We start from the raw sequence: 15652 nt of genomic DNA on the forward strand, positions 1-15652 counted from the left end.
TGCACAAGTTCAGAACAGTTATATATAAAGATAGTTTTTGATTTTACTATAGCTCATACTGAGAAGAACCCCTTTCCATATCAGATTGGAGACTGAGCAATTAATTGTTTTGAGTTCTATCATTTTTAGAATAGGGCAAGAACGTAGGTGTTAACTCCTGCATAGGAGTTTTTCCTTTGGGAGAATGACACGCACATCTGCTTTTTCCTTTTTTGGGGGGGGGGGGGGGGGGGGGGGGGGGGAGTATTTATGTATTAAGCTCTCTTACCTATTTGAGGTCTCCAATTTTATTACTGCTTAATCTTGCCTTTGCTTGAATAACCAAAACCAGGGCTTCCATTTTTCTTTTAGAGCCAATTTTCTGAGTCATTGATCATTCACAGAGTTTTCTTATAAATCAGAGTCTGTGTTTTCCTTGAAATGTGGTGCTCAAATAACATGGCCAGCTGAGGATTACTGGGTGTTGGATGGAAAAGGAATCTCAGGAGGTGTAAGCAGCAGCTTTGTATGATCGCTTCTTTTCATACCAGTAGGATACTGGGAGTAGTGTTCAGGTCATGGTCATATTTATGATCTCTGGCAAAATCCTTATTTCTAAGACCTTTTTCTGCCGTTGCTATCATGTCCTATTCCGTAAATTTCCGGTTTAATATTTCTCCCTGAAGAAGAAATACGTATTTATTGACTTTTATCCTTATATTTTTATTTTCCTTTTCTAGTTGATTAGGATAATTTTTTATTATAATTGTACTATCTTTCATTATAATCTGTACTCTTCACCCTCATCTGATTTCTTGGTGGTTGTAATATTGTTTAGTTTCTGCTTCCAAAATGTTTGTGTAGGGACTGGCCTCTGAAGAGTATTTAATAGGTTAATGATTTCTGAAGAAAAGCTCTTCACTTTAAATGTAAAATATTTGTTTTCAAATCAATTCAAATGCAGTCAGGCCACCCCCTGCCATCCCCCAGCCAGGTCGTGGGTGCTTCGGTGGTTGTAGATGAAGCCATAAAGCACCAGCCCCATCTGCATGAGCAAGAGCTTGGAAAATATTGAGCGCTCAGCCTTGCCATTTCAGCTGGCGAGCAGAATCTCACTAGTTTAGGGTAGGTTCCCAGAGACTGCACTTACAGAAAAATGCTGCCTCTTTCTCTGCTTCATCTGTTAAAGGAGCAGCAGAGATCTCACACTGGTAAGCATCCCACAGACAGCGAACTGTTGATCTACTGGTATGTTAGCTTTAATTGTCTAAAACGTAATAAAACCATCAGTGGTTTACTTGTTAAACACAGACATGTGAAGTCATTATCTTACAAGGTAAGAGGAAGTAACACTGTGTCACTGCTACAGAAACTTCCATCCTCTGACTGCAGTTTCTTGTGCATAAACTGGAACTTTGGGTTTTGTGCAATAGAAAATGCTGTGCATGTACTAGTTTACATTTTTATAATCTTTTTTTGTCTTGGTACACTGATTTTTTTATATTCATTTGACAGTTTTCTATTCTGTAGCTATTTCTCTAAAAAGTTCCATTTTGTCAGCTTTTGTTTGCTGTGCAAATTTCCAGCTGCATATTAAGTGTGTTTTAAGGACATGACAGTCCTGCTCAGAGGTTGGAAAGACTTCTGACTTTCCTGAGGCATTGTTTTGGTTTTAAATCTTTTTTTTTTATATATATAAAGTACTTATCTGTATACCTTTGTTGTTTTTAAGAAAGAAAATCGTAATTCCCCAGTTCTCTTTAAAGTGTAATTTCCTTTTGTTCTATGATGTACGTGAAGGAAACCAGCTAATTTGTACAACTAGAAGGTATAATTAAAAGCTAATTGAAACTTCTCCTCTGTATTGGTAATAATGGCAGGAGCTGGAGGATGTCATGTCGTTTTGGGGCAGAATCAGAATTTTGGAAAAAGACGTATTTAGAAGGCCAATAGGCTTCCAAAGTGATTACACTTTGATACCACAAAGCACAAGACGTATTCATAGACTTAAGTGACTATAAGACATAACTGAGTGGACTGCTCTCTCCTTAATGGTTTAATGTTGTAATTTATCTTTAATTTCTTTAATTTCATTGTTTGCATTGTAGTACTTAAATAGTTTGCTTTTGTTTTTAACATAATGGCTCTGCTCTGTGGGTGCTCCGAAGCACTACGATAATGCAAGTAATGTAAAACATTCTCATCTAAGTCTGCCCACTGTGTCATGGCAACTGGCTGACAGAAATTAGTTGGTTTCAGCTAAATGACCAAAGAAATTGGTATTAGTTTAAATAAAATGCACTCTGTATGTAATGCAGACATTTCTCTGTGGTTAGCATTGAAAAGCTAAGCTATCCCAGGCAGTGAAATGGGTCCTGCGGTCTGAGCCGGAGGTGGACCTGTCCCCTAAAGCAGCCTCTGCTTGGGGAATTTAAAACAAAAAAAATGAAAGATTTTAAGATCCTGTACAGTGTCTCATTAAAACAGAAGGCTGCCATCTGCAGAAGCATGAGCTGCTTTGCCATTTGGCAGGTAGATTTGGAGAAAACGTTCTGTATTGCAGTGATACAGTGAGCATGTTAATAATGATTCAAGGCATCATTGAATGGATTAACAGTGTGATCATCATGCTCCAGAGTTATACCCTACTCATAAACAAACCTTCGGTTGTTAAAATTAAGTTTAACTTTGTAAGGATTCTAAAGAAGGATTTGTAACATAGCCTAATAGAGTATTTGTCTTCCCTGGAGCAGAAGGTAAAACTCCTCTGGGCTTATCATTTGAAATGCTGATTGAAAGGCTGTTTATAAAAATAATAAAAATGCCCAGTTTATATAATAATGGTAATCCTGGCTGTTTACTGAAATACAAGATTGGGTTTCTACCCACAGTGTAGTTATGAAATGGAAGCAGTAGCTATAAAATGAAAGTCATTTGAGCAGGAATGTTTAAGGAGGGGTTAATCAGAGGTACACTACAAGAAATTATCTAGTCTGCTTAGTTTTTATATCAATATTGGGAGTATGCAAGAACTTGTGGGTTTGGAAGATGCTTTTGTATTTGATGATTGGCATTGATTGATAAGGGAAATCCTCAGGTCATCCAGAGAAGTGTGTACAGAGGAGAGTGAAGTTTCTGCGAAGAGACATGGACAAGAATTAAGATTTAATGTTGTGATTTCAGGGAACACACTTGTAATTTTTGTGGAATGAGAGCATTTATAGGTGGCTGAGGAAGCGGAAATGGCTACTTCAGCCTGGTCCTTGACCACTCTGTTTGGAAATGCAGCTGTTGCATTTCAGTCCCTTGGCTGCCGTAGCCTGTTGAAGCAGGGAGGTGACAGAGGACTGGAGGAGACAGCAAAACGCTGTGACAGATTCCTTCTACCTCTTGCAGTTGATCATGTGTAAGTTGTTTTTTGTCTGATGCTATGCTTGGCCCAACAGCTGTGCTAATGCTTTTTTAAAAAGAGAGCAAGTCTTTCTAAAGTATGGCTTGCAATCTGTGTTTCTGTTGCATCCAAATGAGACAATTCTTACACACTTTGAGTACGACTTTTACACCTATTCAGAAGGGAGATAATGGCGCAGCTGCAGCTGCCTGTTCTTTGAGGAATACTGGATATATAATGCCTAGGTCAGCTTTGGATTTTTTTTTTAAGGAGATTATACATTCAGATGATTTTTTTCTTACTTTGAAGACCTAAATGACCTGCTTGCTTGCACTTCTGCCTCTGCAAGGTTTTCTTTGTTTCTCAAGTCTGACTATCAGGAAACACTACTTTGCCACCTTCCTTTTCTTTCTGGGGAGCAATGTGGAGGGGATTCAGTTTTGGTGAAAGGGTAAGGCACGAAAAAATTAGATATTAGCTAGAATAGCAGCATTTTGGTCTGAATATTTTAGGACAAGATTCACTGTGCTTGTAACTAAGCAAGCAGAAAGTTCTGCTTTTTTAATTGTGCAGAACTTGAATTTTTCCTTTTCTTGTTTAGTTATAGCTTTCATATTTATAGTTTCACATTTGAAATGAGATTGCGAAACCAGGAACCTTTGTTCTTTCATCCGTGATTGTAAAACTGAAAGGAAAGCTCTTCAAGAGCTGGAGAGGACTGAATGTAATTAATTTCTCTCTCATTTGAAGCAGTACAGATGGCTGAATTGAAAATAGATTCTTTTGGCTACGGCCCTGAAGGCCACCAAATTGTTCTCTTTCTGTCTTAATGAGAGAGAACAGGCAAGAGCTGCTGACCACTGAAAAGACACTTGAAGAAGCAGTCGTTCTGTAAGGCTCAGAATAAATGATGCTGCTTTAATGTTCTTCACATAGTTATTCAAAGGTTTTTAATACTTCGCCATTTAAAAATTAACCTGTAGACAGTGTGGATCCTAAGCCAGCGTTTTTCTTTGTTGGCCCCTGCTGGCACACAAGCACGAATCAGGTAAGTGTCAGTCCTGTACATTGGCTTCCGCTGCTCACTTGGTTTTCTGCTCTTTCTGGTCACCTGCATTTGCAAAATGGCATCTGTGCCCAGCAGTGTTCCCGTCTCCACTTCGACTTACGTACTTCCTTAGCTCTTCCCATCATTTTACACCCGTGGGCTTAAAAAAACATATTATTTTTAGAGTATTTCACTTTTACAGGGATCCAGCTTATAAGTTTGAGTCACCTGCTCATGTAGATTGCCTTCCTTCTTTTCTCTGATCACTGTCGGGATCAAAATGCTTTGTCTTTTATATCTGCAGAGGTGTGGAAGATGCTGTTGTGTAAAGACTCTCTTAGGGTGCTACAGTGCATGTGAAATTCTGTGCGAGCATCTTGCAGTTGCAATAGTTGTTTGCATGCTGCCATTCAGAGGGATAGAAGAGTAGGGTGAGCTGCCAAGTTTTCTTTGAAGTTTAATTGTCTGTTTGGTAACGGAACACATAATCCTCCATTACAAATCTTATTTTATATGGTAATTGGCTCATTTGCTCTCTGGTTATCAATTTAACTTCTCTACCACAAACATCTGCACTTAGATTGTGTTAATCGGTGCGAATGCTAAACATTGACATAGTTAAACTATAAAAGTGTGTTTTAAAAGCATTTTTAATTCATTAACTGGAAAGTAAAGTATAATAAAGTGAGCACTTCTCATATTACTTTCCCTTTGTAAATAGTGTGGCATTTCCTCCAAAAGCCAGAAAAGCAAAGTCACTTTGAAAAATGAAGTGTTTCAAATTCTTAATCTCCTAAGTGAAAAATATTTGAGAGCAGGTAATAGGATATCTAGTTCTACTTTCATTTTTGTGACAAATCTTATAATTCAATATTAGTGCCTGCTAGTGGATGATGCCCCGAGTTAAAGCAATGCCAGTCGCTATAGATATCTGAGGGGGTTCCAAGGGTCTTCATTACAAAGGAAACACCGGTGGTGAGAGCAGGAACAATCCTGAACTTTCCGATGCTCTCATTTGCTGGTTCACGAGTGGAGGGTCACCGGTGCCCATCTGATGCTTGTCCTTCCTCCTCACCTCCACTCGCCACTCTGCCCTTCCAGTTCTCCATGCCCATTCCCATATTATTGCTTCGTTTCTTCTCTGGTTCCATTTTGACTTTGGTTTTATAACCAGCTGGTTATCATGGAAGTCTCTTACCCAAAAGCTGGATATGGAGGGAAGTCTCATCTGCTATCAGCATGTTCAAAGAGGAAACTGTGGAATGCCAGGAGAGAGGTGTATCAGCAGGACTTTGTGGTGGTGGCCTCCCCAAATACGTGGTCTATGCCGGACAGACAGTGTCTGTAGAAGGAGGACACGTTTCTTTGTGAGGGAAGGTCTGCTGTCTCCTCTGTGCTGTTTATGCTGGGTGTTTCTGAACTAAAAGGATGGCCAAATATGCTTTGGAAAGAAATAACCAATGAACACACAGAAGCAAGTGGAAGATCAGATAAAGGAAAACCATGGTTTAATTAAAGGTAACCTGTATCGTAATACTTTTGAGAAACTAACTCACTCTAGCAAAGGCTGTCTTGAACCGAGAACAGCTATTTGTTTGTATTAAGTGCCACTCATTATTTTATTGACCCTCTGTTGTATATCCCTACGTATGAGTTGGACTCGATGATCCTTGTGGGTCCCTTCTGACTTGGGATATTCTGTGATCACTATCTTGGAGTTTCGTGGCATAGCTGCTAGGTACAGCGAATTGCTTGTCTTCTGACATCAGCAGATACATTTTTTTATACAAGTTTTATGCATTTAACAGTGAACATTGCTTGTGTTTATTAGGATTCCTGTCATAAGTTTAATAGCTAAGGAATTAATGCCACCCTGTAGAGAACAGTAAGAAAATAAGGGTATTGTACCATCATGGAAAAGCAACTTTTTGCGTTTCCAATTTTTATGCTGCCTTTTTGCAACCACGTGGGTACTTCAACACTTGGTGTGTGTGTGTCTGTATCTGTGTATAGAGGAGAGAGATTGAAAGGAAGTGATAAAGCAGCCTGGGACAAAAATACTCATTAGTTAAAAATGATTAAAGATGAGAGAGCAGCTGACTCGGAGATCAGCATGTTGCATCTAGGAAAGGGCAAATACAGTAGCATTGTGAATTGGGCAAGGTATTTGCTGTAGTGATAACACTGTATTTATGCTGTTTTTTCAAGTCAGTGGCAAGACACATCTGAAACTGCATGCAAGTAATTGAAGCTCTATGGACTGCAAAGATTAATTCAAAGCAGAGCAAATACAGAAGGTCACTGGGGATGGTGTGGTGACTTGTCATACCAGAACAACCTGAGCAAACATGGCTTGTTGAGCTGTCCTAAACAGAGGCTGGGATACGGGAAGGGAGTAGAGGAAAAGCACAGCTCATTCGGAATAGAAATGCCAAGGGATAAACACCTGGGAGGAATACAAATTTAAAATAAGAGGTTACTGCAATTTGGTCAGGAAAAAATTCAGATGACAGTTTCCAAATGTAACTTCAGAGGACTGAAGTTACAGTTGTAACAACCATCTGATGCAGATACTAAGTACAAAAATACTTAAATCATTTTCATGTGGAGTTCATGGAGGTTTTAGTAAATTTAAGAAAATGATTATACAAAATGGATCTTGGAAGTCATAGGCAGCAATTGGACTCAGCCCCATACAAATTTTTAATCCTATGTGAAGGAGTTCAAGCAGTAAATCTGCGTGAGCATCTTTTTGTAGTTTCTGGTGTAGGTTTATATATGTCTGAGAGTTAAGTCATCTTCCTGCTCTATAAGTAAATATTTTCATATTTTTATGTTCTCTTATTTCTGATTTGAAACTTGAGAGATCAGAAGAGAGATCAGTTTGTGGAGAGCAGCTTGTCTCCAGCTATCTGTTTTAAAAAAAAATAAAAATTAAATCCACCTGCAAACCTGTACGTGAAGGAAAATGGATCATATCACAGAAAAAAATATAACAGTCTAGTATTCCTTATTCCCTAGCATGAAATAAATCCCATTGATGAGTGAAGCATGTAAAATGTTTGCCTAAACTCTGTAGCCCTGCCATATTGACTTTCTTTGATAAATATTAAAGGGCAAAAGGCTGCTTTTGACTTTCCTGGAACTTGAACAATCAGACCTGCCACCAGAAGTAAGCAAATTGCCCTTATGTCGGTGAGATTAATAAAAACAAATAGGTGAATGTGCTTCATAATAGATGATACTTGAATTCTGTGTGCCTACAAAGGGCTCTTCTTCTGCCAGTGAGCTGCAGAGGCTTGGAGTCCTCACCCACCCCTGGGTGCTTCCTGGGGCCCCAGTGGTGCTCGCAAGGTTTTGGATGCGTGGTGCTTGCGTGGCCAAAGAATTCTCTATCTTTGAGTTTTCCTGGATTTTAAACTTCCTTATTTTAACTAACCTTACTTAGAACATAAAAGACCTTTTAAAAGGCGGTCAAGACCTGGAGATGACAACTTTGCTACGTGCTTTACATTCTTTCAGGAAGAACCTTTGTGTATTACCGTGCTCTGAAATGCACATCTTGGGGCACCCCTGCCTGGAGCACATTATCGATGTGGTACAAAGCTATGTCTGCAGTTCTGCGGCTAGTGCTTCTTGCAAGGGGGTATTTATTTTTAACTTTGGAGGTCTAATTCCTTTAAGATGCCCGAAGATACGAATAGGCATATAAGAGACAAGGATCTATACCTTGCAGTGAAATGTGGCTGTGCCTACACAAAGCAGAGAAAAGAAAGCCTTCAGATAAATGCAGCGCTCTCTATTTGATGTACTGAGTTTCTTCACAGAAACACAAGGGAATGGGTACCCGAGGAAAGTTTCGTCTTAGTTTTGCGTCTGTTGACTTCAGAAAGTCTTTTTAATGTAATTTTACCTTTCTGCTACCTTTTGACTTAAATATTAAGTACAAAGAACTCTCTGAAAACCCTCTATTGTATCAACTGCAGATGTTTGGCTGAATAAATAAGATGTTGCTGATCATGATGTGCTTGGTGTGATGGAGCCGGACTGCAGTGCCACTGCTCTTTGTTCTGGGGAGCTCCAAGGGGGTGCTTGTCATGCACCTCAAGTGTAAATTGCAAGAAGTTTTACACAGCAATTTTCATCAAAGCCCATTTAAAAAAAAATTTCAAATCTAACTACAATCTTCCCACTTCATAAAGTAACAAGCTTTGCTGAAGGAAAGGGTGAAGGCTTTTCTGTAACCTGGGTTTTGTCTTGCTGGCAGCTTAGCCTGCAAGATTCTTTATTTGTGAAAGGTGCATTAAAATGTTGCACAATTAAGCACTAAATGATTTGCTCAGATGAACTCTTGAGTTAGTGAAGAAAGTGTGAATATTCTCTGAAATCCTCCCTGTACGCACTGCCCCTGCTGCTCTCTTTAGCGTTCAGCATCATGCCTATGGCAGATTTGAGAGCAGCATGGTCTTCAACCACCCAGGTATCCTTTTCCAAATAGTATGTATGTCTCTAGATTTTAAAAATACTTTTTTGTGTTACACTTTATAGGTTTTGGTTCGATTTCTTTTTTCATGTATTCTCAAGAGGTCATTTCAAATTAGACTGGCTGGCTATTTAACTGGCCTAAATGCAATTTTGAAATAATAGAGCTTGTAACAGCTTATATCAAACTTTGAAAAATGTCTGCCAACATTGCTGCTCTTTGTGCTGCCATCCCTGAAGCCATCTTTACGTGTACAAGCACAACTAATTGCTTTTGTGGATGCTAACACCATCTTTTGTCTTTCTTCCTTTTAATTTTAAGTTCCTCCTGAATTTCTGAAGCGGCCAGCGAACATTTATGCTCATGAATCTATGGACATTGTCTTTGAGTGTGAGGTGACTGGAAAGCCTACTCCGACTGTGAAATGGGTCAAGAATGGAGACATGGTGATTCCAAGTGACTACTTCAAAATTGTTGTAAGTATATAGTCAGTTTTGCACATTTTCAACTCCTGACCCGACCCTTAGTCCTGTAACACAAACACACGGAAGCTAGGTTCTTCCATAGGACCATCTTCCTATTTTTATACTATTGATGTTTTCAGGGCCTGGAAGAATTAATTGGTATGTTGAATTCTGTAATGCTCTGTAATTCAGTCATTTTACTGAAATTCTAAAACACCTTGCTTATGAGTCTGTTTCTTGGTAGCTTAGATTTTCCATGGGGGAGAGAGGCACACCCAATGGCAAAGCACAAATTGTTGGTTGAACCTGTTGGAGTGCAAGCTCACTGTGAACGTCTGTTTTCTGCAGTCATCTGTGATCGATGAAAATTACAATTTCAAACAGGAATTGAAATATAGATGTAACTGAGTTGTGGATCGTGAGTTTTGGCACACTGGTACTTCTACTGGGAAATGTTAGATGTAGTGAAAGTCATTACTGAGACATAGCTTAGAACTTAATGGTTGTATAATTGGGTATACCTGAGGTTGTGGGATTGTAACAGTGAGTTATGCGGTTATATTCAGTGCTTAAAATATCATAAAAATGGCTGTGGGAATGTTATGACTTGCCAGTGATATGTGATGCTAGAAAATGATAGCCATTAGTAAGAGCTTCTGCTGCTTTTTGATGCTGTATAATTTGAGGATTCAGTGTAAAAGAGATGAAATCTGACGGGAGCTCGAAATACACTTTTGTGTATTACTGTTCAGGAGTTTCTCCTACCATAGTGATGTGTTATAATAACACCATTGTTTTTGCAGTCGCAGCCCATTTTTAAGTGTTGTGTTTATCCTTCACTCCTCAGAAAGAACATAATCTGCAAGTTCTGGGTCTGGTGAAATCAGATGAAGGATTCTATCAATGCATTGCAGAAAATGATGTTGGAAATGCACAGGCTGGAGCCCAGCTGATAATACTTGACCTTGGTAAGATAAAAAGTGACAGTATAGTGCCAAAGTTGGGGAGGAACAGTTTCAGGGGACCTTTTCCCCATGATATATGTTACTTATAACTCAGATTGACTAGGATGATTTTTTACAATCATATGAAGGGTTCAGTGTCATCTTCTCCCTCTACACTTACAGTTACTTAGGGAGAGGAGAAATTGGGGAGTTCTACAGGATTCACCTTGCATTTTGGAAAATATATTGTGCAATAATAAACCATAGCCGTAAATCTGAAATATTAAGTGTATGCTGAGATTTTGAAAAACAACAGGATATCCAATATGAAAATAGTCACTGCAATTCCAAAACTGAAAAATAAGTTCTTACAGAGCTCACAACAGAGGAAGTATTTTACACCAAAGTCATTCCAGTGTCAGAAGCTTTTTTCTGCCATCAGTTTTAAAAAACAAAGTAGTAGTAAGCTCTGTCATTTCTGCAGACTGTGACTGCAAAAGAATTTGTGGAGTTGCAGCTGCTGCAATTGAAGATAAATATTTATTGTGCTCCAGTCAGTGGTATCACTAACAGTGCTCACCTGTTTGCCATTGAAACACACAATATCCTGCATTGCATATTTTGAATGCCAGAAGAAAATAATTATTGTTAGGATAAAAGAACTACTGTTTTCCAGAAAAAAGGCAGTACAAATATCATCAGGCATCCGCTTGCTTTGCTCTTTCAGGTCACACAGCTCTTGAAAATAATTTCTAATAGCATAATGAAGAAAACCAATAGAAAGAAGGATAAGGGAAATAAGTCAGACAAGAAAATATTAACTCTGTGCTTTTTTGACTTTAGTGTTGCCTCTCTTTTTTGGATATTGTTTCAAAATTGCAATTTCTTCTTTTTTTCCCTGTATATAACAAAACTTTTGGATGGAAAGGCTTAGAAGGAACACTTACATGTGACCAGGGACATGATATAACTTCACACTTGAAATTTTAACAGATGTGAAGCTGCTAGACCTGGTTTTGGTGTTCAGCGTACAGAGAGTAAACTGTTACAAGTGTGCCACGAAGGGAGATATTTCCCATTTCTTTTCTGATGGTTCTGTAGAGTAGTTTGAACTTTTAACTTCTTCTGAATTCTGCTTTGGATGTGGGTATGTTTCCTTTATGGCTGAAGGGATGCATGTACTTTCCACAACTATTTTGGGAATGAAAGGTGCCCTCTACTGGATTCAGTAGCTTTAATACTACGCAGCCATGGGATTTCACCTCTGACTGGTGTTAGGCAGCTGGATCCAGCATTGGCCTACTGTCATCATGTTGCCAGAAAAATTATTAAAAGTAATTTTATTTCTGCTCTATGCATGAATCACCTGAGTAGTTTCCAAATCTTTCAAATGGAAGCATTATTCCATATTTTCTGTGTTTGAAAAATATTGAATAATTAATGTACTTGGGTTTTGAAGCCCTGCCCAAGTTTGTACTTTCACCCAGTTCCCAGTAGTGGTTTATAAATTACTATTACTGTTATTATTTTAGTTCCTGTGGTCTCACTCTTCTTCCTTTCCCTCCCCGTTGTTTGCCCAGTGGTTTCTCCTTCCTGTTCTACTCTGGCAACCTGTCCTGTTATACTAAAGGACTTTGCCTTATAATGCTGTCCTTTTTCTTTTGCATGCTGCCAAAGGATTATGGATGCAGTTTTGATGGAGTCTAGGGTGTAAAAATACACCCACGAAGTCATATCGTGCTGTTACATGGCCTGCAGTGTTTTTAACAATGCACTCCCTGTGTAACACTGATGTATATTAGTTGTTGTTTTCCAGCAGTAGAGATGATCACATGGTACCTCACTGAAAGTACATTTATTTCTTTTGCTATTGAATAGTGACATAACAAGTAGTGCAATTAGGCATAAATGTGTTGTGTGTTATTTAGTCCTGATGTATGAAAAGTGGTATAATGTACACAGTCAAAGAAAATATAGATATTTGAGATCTTATTTTAACACCTTGTCACAATATATGAAAGGTGAAGAAGGAAGAAATGTTCAGGGAAAGAAAATGAAGGCATGATGTATGATAGTTCTTTCATGACAGCCATCTTGGTACGAAAACAAAAAACTAAACAAAAAAACCTATTCTGAATACTTTGATCATTAATTCAGAAAGCTATTTTTCTTCAGTTTCACACCTGATGATGAGAAATACCTACCTTGGCAATTGGAAAGTAATTTCAGTGAAAAAATGTTGATTATGTGTTCATCAAAGTTCTCCATCCCAGTTGGCAAGGATGTCTCTTCCTTTTCTGCTCTCTGTTTTCTCCTTCCTGACTAAATGGAATTGGAAAACATCTGGACAAATTACAAGCTATTTCCAGGTAGCCCTTTCAGTTACCATATTAAATTGGTCTTTAATAAAGTAAATTTATACTAGAAAATATAGAAGCCTTTTAGAGTTTGTCAGACAGCCAGGTCACATGCATTCTTTATGGACCAGTGTTGAAGAAATGGACCATGACTGTTTTGGTCATCTGTACGTGGAATACAGCATTGACTATGATACAATTGACAACGAGGAAGGGGATATTTGGCTGCCATAAGGGATGAGTGTGAGTAGTTGGAAAAGACACTCACTCAGACTGTGAGGGAGATACTCTGAGAAAGGTTGAACAGAAATAAACCCATAAAAGTGCCCTCTATTTGCGCTTTGCATATTAGATCAGATCTTAGTTGTCTCTTTCGTGCATTACCTTGTTTCATTCTGCACCCTTTGCATAGAAGTCTTCCTGCATGTTGTTTTTTGCTGCCTGGGGCGCTGCTGCTTCACTTGTAGCTGGACTGTGGTGCGCTGGACAGGTTGCGGAGCGGTCTGAAAGGAAAGCACCACGCCTGTGTTTTCTTCAGTCTTACCTGGTAGCATCATTTTTAAATACAGCAGCCATAAAGTACACAATGTGCTTCGCTGCAGGAGGCTTTCTGTATTTGATCACTGGCTTCCCAGGAACCAGATCTGGTTATTCACCTCATTGTCTTTGGCGCCCTGGCCCCTCAGTGCGCAGGTGCACACGAGCGACCCAGACCGGGGTGCGCGCAGACTCAGTTGCTACACTCAGTTTAAAATAATTGTAACTTGTAACACAAGTTTCTCTTGGGTTGGTCTTCTCTGCATTTGTGTTGAATTCTGAAAAGCTTGCAATATATTCAGAAGTGATTTGTGGAAAATAAAGAATTGACTGGCTAAAAATGCCAGGGTAATTGGAAGGCTTACTGGAGCAGCGGCTTTATTTTCAAATTCTGTAATTCTCTGTTAATAAGTTTAGAAGAGAAGAATTACCTAAAGAAAGGGGATTTTGACCTGAATTACTGCAGTCCTCTGCACTTGTCCTCTGCCAGCCTTTGGCGGTCTCGCTGCTCCTGTCTTTGCCTTGCTGCTGAAGCAGATAGATGGTGTCCCCGTAGTTCCTTCAGATGCCACCACTGAGGACTCAGCATATCCCAGTGATGAGGAAGAACCCTAGCTGTGTGCCTTGGGAATAACTTTATTAGGGACCTCAAAATCTCTCCTCGTTCCTTTTTACAAAAAAAAAAAAAAAAAGCCGTTTATTTTCTTTAGCTTACAATTATATCCTGATGGGTCAGCATCTGACCTCAGTTTTCCAATGCACGAATCAGATATGCTTGCTTAATCATAACAAAGCTATTTCTCATCATCATTTTTACAGCATTGTGTTGCGTGAACTTTTTTTCTGTGAAAACCTCAGTAATGGATACATTTGGGTTTTCTTTGTGGAGGTTAAATGCTAGTGACAAGACTGAGAAATTCAGCCAGGACCTGTAACCTGGCCTTTTCCAGTGATTCTGGCATTGCTCAGAATTGCCATTTGGGGACTGAAAAAAGAACAGGTGGCAATGAGTAAGAGGAGGTGCCTTTGGGGGAGGAAGGCAGATGGTTCCCTGTCACCCCTCTGTGATAGGCATTTGACAAGTACTCAGGCACCAAAAAAAGGAGTGATTATTGAATGCTGTATAAAGAAAAATCATTGACTGTAAACAAATATGCCACGTTATTTAGCGAACAATTTCAAAACATGAGTTGAGATGCAGCGCATCACCTTCAAAATTCCAAAGAAAGCATAGTACACTGAGCAAATTTTGTGCTTATGTGCTACAGAAATTAGTGTTTGCCATCCTTGAGTTGCATAGGAGTGAATGAATTGAGCTGGTATCCAGTAGCATGCTGTGTCACGATTTTTGTGTTGGATCTCTCCATTTCTTTAAACGTTAAATGTTCTTGAAAACTAGTCCAGGAAAGCACGTGTGAATTCATAGTACCAGCATGGGAAACGAGGAGGAGGGATTAGGAGTCTGTGTGTGGCTGCAGAGCTACTGGGCTTACACAGGTGCGTTGGGATAGCTCCAAGGGATGGGTGCAGGCTCCTTCGGAGGGGCGGGGAGGAAGCAAGGAAGAGGATCAGGCCGTGCATGCAGAGACCAACTGAGGTGCTTAGAGCTTTTCCTTGGAGGGGGAAATGAACCATCAAGAGCTTACACATAGGATCAGAGGATGGAAGGATGATGTTTTTATGCATCTCTGCTAAAGACCTCTGCTAAATGAAGGGGAAGAGGCAGTTCAAGGCTGCTTTATACAGCTGGAGAAAGCCTTGTGATTGCAGTACCTCCTTGGTACGTGTGTGGTTGTCTTTAACCACCCAGTGTGTGCTGATGTGGCAACCGGGTGGTGGGGCTGGCAGTACGGGAGGATTCTGGGGTGTGCTGAAGATGATTTCTTGATACAGGCTGTCTGTGCCTGGCTGGGTGAGTAGTGCTGGTGGTGTGTCGGACCTGCTGTGCAGGGGCAGAAGAGGACTGGTCAGTTACACAGGTCAGAGCAGCCTGGGCAGCAGCGATCATGAGATGCCTGAACTGAGGCTCATAAGAGAACTGAGCAAAACAAATAGAAGTACAGCCTTGGACTTCAAGACAGGAGATTTTGCCATGGGAGATTGTGGTGATGGGCAAGAGGAGAACCATTTGGAAGGACAGTCTTCTTAAAGCACAAGAATGGTTGATTCCAATGCGCAGGGATTTGAGCACGGAGACCAGCAGGGATGAAGAAGGAACTCCTCACTGAGCAGAAACACAAAAACGTTGGTACATGAAGGAGATGAGGAGTGGATAACCCATACACAGTCTCCCATGGTCTCCCTGTGGCTAACCTGGGAAAATCCAACCTGGACGGGGTGGGCAGTAGGGTGTGCGGAGGGCTGGCTGGCCCGGGGGGCTCCCAGCACCGTAGCTGGGTGTGGAGACTAACTGGGCTTTGTGCCTTCACGACATGGGTGCCGGGGCAGA

At 40.0% G+C, this 15652-nt stretch overlaps 1 protein-coding gene across 12 annotated transcripts in view; it reads left to right on the top strand.

The window, feature by feature from the left end:
• Positions 1-15652, top strand: part of NEO1 (neogenin 1) — a 190604-nt gene that overhangs the window by 106889 nt on the left and 68063 nt on the right. For all 12 annotated transcript variants that reach the window (XM_067003708.1, XM_067003702.1, XM_067003707.1 and 9 more), the window contains exons 6-7: positions 9223-9377; positions 10213-10333. In XM_067003708.1, coding sequence (XP_066859809.1) covers positions 9223-9377; positions 10213-10333 — 276 coding nt within the window. The remainder of the gene's footprint in view (positions 1-9222; positions 9378-10212; positions 10334-15652) is intronic.

Source organism: Anser cygnoides, chromosome 11 (genome assembly GCF_040182565.1).
Source record: "Anser cygnoides isolate HZ-2024a breed goose chromosome 11, Taihu_goose_T2T_genome, whole genome shotgun sequence".
Taxonomy (NCBI): Eukaryota; Metazoa; Chordata; class Aves; order Anseriformes; family Anatidae; genus Anser; species Anser cygnoides.